The sequence below is a fragment of the Macrobrachium nipponense genome, chromosome 34 (assembly GCF_015104395.2).
Source record: "Macrobrachium nipponense isolate FS-2020 chromosome 34, ASM1510439v2, whole genome shotgun sequence".
Classification (NCBI taxonomy): Eukaryota; Metazoa; Arthropoda; class Malacostraca; order Decapoda; family Palaemonidae; genus Macrobrachium; species Macrobrachium nipponense.
Genome location: NC_061095.1, coordinates 16,238,112 through 16,243,723, shown reverse-complemented (window position 1 = coordinate 16,243,723; position 5,612 = coordinate 16,238,112). Strand labels below are relative to the sequence as shown.

The 5,612-nt window shown below is 37.8% G+C and overlaps 2 protein-coding genes across 4 annotated transcripts in view; one reads left to right on the top strand and one right to left on the bottom strand.

Moving 5' to 3' along the window:
* Positions 1-1,553, bottom strand: part of LOC135207932 (rhomboid-related protein 2-like) — a 23,560-nt gene extending 22,007 nt beyond the window's left edge. The window contains exon 1 of the mRNA XM_064239891.1: positions 1,433-1,553. The gene's annotated coding sequence lies outside the window, so the exon portion shown is untranslated. The remainder of the gene's footprint in view (positions 1-1,432) is intronic.
* LOC135207933 (rhomboid-related protein 2-like) overlaps positions 1-4,895 on the top strand; it is a 9,109-nt gene extending 4,214 nt beyond the window's left edge. Inside the window, exons 2-9 of one of the 3 annotated variants that reach the window (XM_064239898.1) lie at positions 572-643; positions 676-781; positions 1,458-1,646; positions 2,459-2,620; positions 2,886-3,031; positions 3,312-3,525; positions 3,647-3,760; positions 4,553-4,895. In XM_064239898.1, coding sequence (XP_064095968.1) covers positions 722-781; positions 1,458-1,646; positions 2,459-2,620; positions 2,886-3,031; positions 3,312-3,525; positions 3,647-3,760; positions 4,553-4,798 — 1,131 coding nt within the window. In that variant the 5' untranslated portion in view covers positions 572-643; positions 676-721 and the 3' untranslated portion in view covers positions 4,799-4,895. Of the gene's footprint in view, positions 1-556; positions 782-1,457; positions 1,647-2,458; positions 2,621-2,885; positions 3,032-3,311; positions 3,526-3,646; positions 3,761-4,552 lie in introns of all 3 variants that reach the window. The other 2 variants (XM_064239897.1, XM_064239896.1) reach the window with 2 other exon arrangements.
* Positions 4,896-5,612: the final 717 nt, after the last annotated feature.

Genomic DNA, 5,612 nt, shown 5'->3' with positions numbered 1-5,612 from the left:
ACGAAACCCACGCTGGATGTTATCGTGAAATTCTTCGTATTTGATAAGACAAGTCATTAGTGGCAACATCAAAATTCCCGGGGACAAATAAGAGGAACACTGCTCCGTGGGTGAAATTCTTAGATAAACTAAACAGAAAAATGCTACAGATAAGCAACAAAGAGGTTATTATTGGAAATTCATAAGTGACGGACTGGGTTCAACGTAGATGATTTGATAACTTAGTTTGATAATGGAAAAGAATAAACCAGGAATGGTAAATGTCAAAATTCAATACGATTCGTAGGTAAGGCTAGCTAATATCTCTTAACTTATTTCAGGAATTAGACCATAAAGTTTGTCTGGTTCAACCTTATCTGTCTTGAAGGAATATAAAAACCTCAGCATATAGCCGTATATGATGAATAATCACCTCTCCTTATCTTACGAATTCTCATGATATTTCCCAGAAAGCAAAGAGTAATATCAGTAACTTTACTTATCTTTTAGAATTCTTCGTGACAAGTAATTCCTCGTAATCGACGAATAGTACTAATTTTTGCCCTTTTTTGTACAGAACACATCGAGATAGTAACGACCTGAGGCAGAGGACATCCTTTGGAAGCTGTGAGGGCAGAACACGAAAACCGAAATAGAACGGAAGTGTAACAGAGACTATAGGCCTAAGGACGGAAGGGAATATTGTTTAAATAATCGAGGACAAACCTGTAGACCGACCACCATGTCAACTCGCTCGGAGGCGAGAAGTAAGCGGCGCTATAGCGCCGTGAATCTGACAGATGTGAGTATAGCTGTTCAACTGTATCGCACTTATTTATTTATTGAGTGGTTCTCAATTTTCTTCCGGTATCGTTTGCAGAGCTGCAACTGCCTTGCATAACGTATAGCGGCCCTAACTATTTTCAGTAACCGGCAAAAACCAACACATCCTAACAGATATTGACTAAATTGTCGAATAACCTTTTGGTTGTGCAGAATAGATTGCTGGTAAGTATCAATTCTTGAAGATTATGTCTTCAGTGATCCCCAACAATTAATTAGGTCACGCCCACATGGCAATATAGTCTTTAGAAAAGACTTATAAACTAGTAAATTATGAGCAGCTAAGAGACATATTCTAGCTTGTGTGAGATTATGTTCATTCGTTACGGTCTTCCAGAATGTATCTATAATAATAATAATAATAATAATAATAATAATAATAATAATAAATAATAATAATAATAATAATAATTTCAATTAGCAACTTGCATTTTACATAAAATAACTTATGTAAAATAAAAAGTGCGTTTTTTTAATGGAGAAATTTGAACTTGAATAAAATAATAATAAAAACGTAAATAATTTACGATTTTTATTATTATTTTATTAAATTTTCCATAATCCATTTTTGAAATAAAAAAGGACTTTTTTTTTTTTCTTTTTTTTTTACCTGATCTCCGAATGTGTCACTCCAGATAGCCGAAGAATTCTGGGACCGCAATGACCCAGGGAAGACACGGAGGATACCGACGGGCGCCATGAGAGACAGGATCCTCTTCACGGAGGAGGCCGATGGGATGCCCAACGCCCTGGTCATCCAGCTCCTGCAGAAGGCCGACGCCAACCACGACGGGTACATCGAGTACGAGGAGTTCCTCAGCCTGGTAAGTGTCGGTGAAAACTTATTTTTCATTTTATTGATTTTTTATTTTTATTTATTTATTTATTAATGATTTAGGTCGGATTTAAAAAAATGCAAAATAGCCGTTATTTTTCATAAATTTTTTAACGTTACATTACTTAAATTCTTTTGTATATTGTTCACAAGAGTTTTTATCTTGTTTTAGCGCTATACTATTAAAATTTTTCATATATTTTTTTAAACGTTACACCATTAAGATTATTTTTGTATAATTTCCACGAAGAATGCTCTTTTTCATATAATTTTTATAGCTATATCAATAAAATTATTTTGCATGTTGTTTGCAAAGATTGGCTCATCACAAAAAATATGTAAAATATAAAAAAATTAGTTTAGTCAAGACTGAAAATTAATGCAAAAGAGATCGTTATTATATATATATATATATATATATATATATATATATATATATATATATATATATATATTTTAACGTTATATGAGTAAAATTATTTTGTATATAATGTTCACAAAGGTTGCTTCATTACAAAAAAGATGTTAACCAGTAACCAAAAAAGTTTGACATGATAAATTTTTTAAACGTTATTTTACTAAAAATTATTTTGAATGTAACTTATATAGAATGATTTATTACAAAAATTTTTTTAGAACGATTTCATTACCAAAAATACGAAAAAATCAAACAAAAACAAATAACCTTGATACTCCCAAACCATAAAACATAAACCCCAAATAATCATCACATTCACTCATTGACGCTGCGACGCCAGTTTCGGCGACTGTAAACCAATCAATCAATCCTCACTCCCGCAGAAGGACTCGGTGGTGGAGTACTCGAAGGCCCGCAACACCTTCAACAGGGCCGCCCTCAGCGTCGTCCCAAGAAGCGAGAGGACGCTGCAGAAGCGAGTCTACCTGCAGGAGTATTCTTGCTGCCCTCCGCCTTTGTTTATGATCGTCGCCATGATTGTCGAGGTGGGTGTTTGAGAATGTGTCTTTCTTCTCCTTCTTCTTTTTCTCTTCTTCCTCCTCCTCCCCGACTTCGTCTTTTTCTTTACTTTACAGAGCGATAAACCTCGACGCCAACTTCTATGACACAGTGAGAAAAAAAGTGTACAGAGACGCATATTCTGCGCCAACTTCTTCTGAAGTAGTGACACAGAAGTAGCTAGCTATATTCGAGAAAAAATGCATGCCGTGAGATCTCGGGAAAAAACAGAAAATTCCTCCTACTTGACAGGTCGTGGTCTTCATCTACTACATGGTGGACATGGGACTGCCCATGGGCGTGTCTGGGCCGGCTCCTGTCTACTCCCCTCTCATTTACAACCCCTACAGGAGGTACGAGGCCTGGCGGTACGTTTCCTACTGTCTCATCCACTCTGGGTAAGTTGCATGTCACAGACATGGATGTATGATGTCTTATTCAATATATTTATACATATGATATATATGTGTGATTGAGTGATTTTACTGACATTCACGGGCCATATGTTCTGCTTATACATATGTCAGAGCATGTGTAGGTTCAATGAGCATATGGCACATTCAGTTATATAACCCTTTCTTGTCATACTGCAGAGCTAGAGGTAGGCCGATGTCAAGAGTACGAAATAATCTCTCTCTCTCTCTCTCTCTCTCTCTCTCTCTCTCTCTCTCTCTCCAGCTACATGCACCTAATCAACAACCTCATCGTCCAAACAATTTTGGGAGTCATCCTCGAAATGGTCCACGGTTGGTGGAGGGTGGGATTCATCTACCTCTCAGGAGTCCTATTCGGCGCCCTTGCCCATTCCATCACGTCCCCGAAGACCTACCTGGCAGGGGCATCTGGAGGGGTATTTGCCGTGGAATACGCCCATCTGGGGAATCTACTTCTGGTGAGTCACACTGCGATGTGTAATGTAACCATTCAAGGTCTAGACCTAGTAACCATTGAAGAGGTGCCAAAGAAGCCAAAGAGGTGACTGAGATGGATGTTTTAACCACTTCATATTTCAGAATTGGTCTGAGATGGAGTACCGCTGGGTCCAGCTGGTGATTATCGTCGTGCTAAGCAGCAGTGACCTCGGCTTTGCCATCTATGATACGTACTTCAGTCCGAATCCCTCGAATGTGAGTAGTTGACTACGAACAGTATAAACATATAAAACTTTAAAATCCGTATCAGTATCAACTAAGCAATGCGTAGTTACTATACTTTTTTTTAAAAATAATAATACTTAAAACACTCCTTCTGCCAGTCGGGAAGACACTTTTATGGGACTAGCTGAAGATGGGTTTCCTCTTATAGGTGACCAGGTAAGAATCTGTTTCAAGGATCTTGGAAAAGAGACTAATCTCAATGTTTGTCATAGGTCTAGATTTCGTTGTAGAGCATGACATTCTTTTAAAAACATGGGTGTGGTTTGCAATAATATGCTGCACTTTAATCTTTAGTGGATTTCTATATATTGTTGTTCTAGCTAAACAGAATAGAACCAATTAACCACTTGATGGTGAAGGGAATGTTATCTCTGCAGTTAGGAAGGGACAGAGAGAAATTAAAAATGTAAAAGGAGAAGCCTGTTTTGCTCTTTCTTGACCAGTTATAATTTTCTTAGCTTTAAGTTCATTTTCTAAGCCTTCCATTTCTAGTGGATGTATTTATACGCATAGAGTTTATCTGTGTGATTTCAGCGAGAGTAACACACACACACGCACATACAAAAATAGGCCTAATTTATATTTACCTCTACCAAATCAAATAAGTGTTGTTCGTGCTGGCAAATCACTCACCCAACAAATTTGAAGATCCTATTATTAACTTATTGACTAAAATAATATTTTCGTTAATTATTACTTAATGATTTGAACTTCGTGGATTTTTAGCTTACCTATTTTTTTTTTTTTTTTGTTGGTTTCCAGACGGGTCATATGGCTCACCTAGGCGGAGCCGTTGCTGGCATCCTGGTGGGAATCTACATCCTGAGGAACCTCGAGCAGAAGAGGTGGGAGAAGTACTGCTGGTGGGTGGCCCTCGTGGTGTTCCTCATCCTGGTGGGTACGGGCGTGGTCCTGAACATAGCACTTCCGGTCCCCGAATTCTTCCCGTACGACGACGAATCTACGATCGTTCTAGCAAGGGAGCTGTTCAAGTTGAGGCAGGTATGAAAGATGCGCCTAGAAAGAAAACGGAATACGCGTAATAGAAAATGGGGTTTGGGTCACTAATAAGCACAAGAAGAGGAGTTAAAGATGAGAAGTTCCAAAGATAGATAACTCAAACACAACGCATGGCCTCCTTGTTGAAACTGGGGTCCCACCAGTGGTTCCAAGGAGGTGAGAATCAACACACGAATGGTCTTGGGGAAACTGGAGTCACCACAGTGGTTCTAGAAAGTGATGGCAAGAAGGACATTGCAACGATCCAACGCTGCAGAATTCAAGAAAATTTCTAATAAGGCTTCAAGGCCATTTAACATACAGGTTGTCAATGCAATGTGAATGAAAACAACAAACATCATTGCTGTATAAAATGTAAGAGGTTTTAATCGAAACAAGACTAAAAAATGAGATGCAACAAAATAGTAAAAAAAAAAAAATGTAAGCAAATGAGGATTGTCACAGTGATGTTCAGTGAAGTGTGACAAAGCTAGCTTCGGAAAAATGAGAATCCTTATAGTAATATTTAGGAAAATCCAATAATCACAAGGTTGGAAAATATCTGTACGAACACACAACTATGCTAAAAAAATATAGACAGTGAAATTCAAGGAAATCAGCATTACCACAGCAAAGTATTAGGAGACGAGTTACCACAGGGAACTTCCAGAAATGAGAAGCAGTAGTACGATACGAAGAAAATGTTGATGTGAAGAATATTTGAAAATCCTAGGTTACACATCATGAAAATGCAGCAAAATGAAACCACCAAGGAAAAAAGACAGCTATCCTGGATGTGATAAGACAACAGGACAGAAAGACC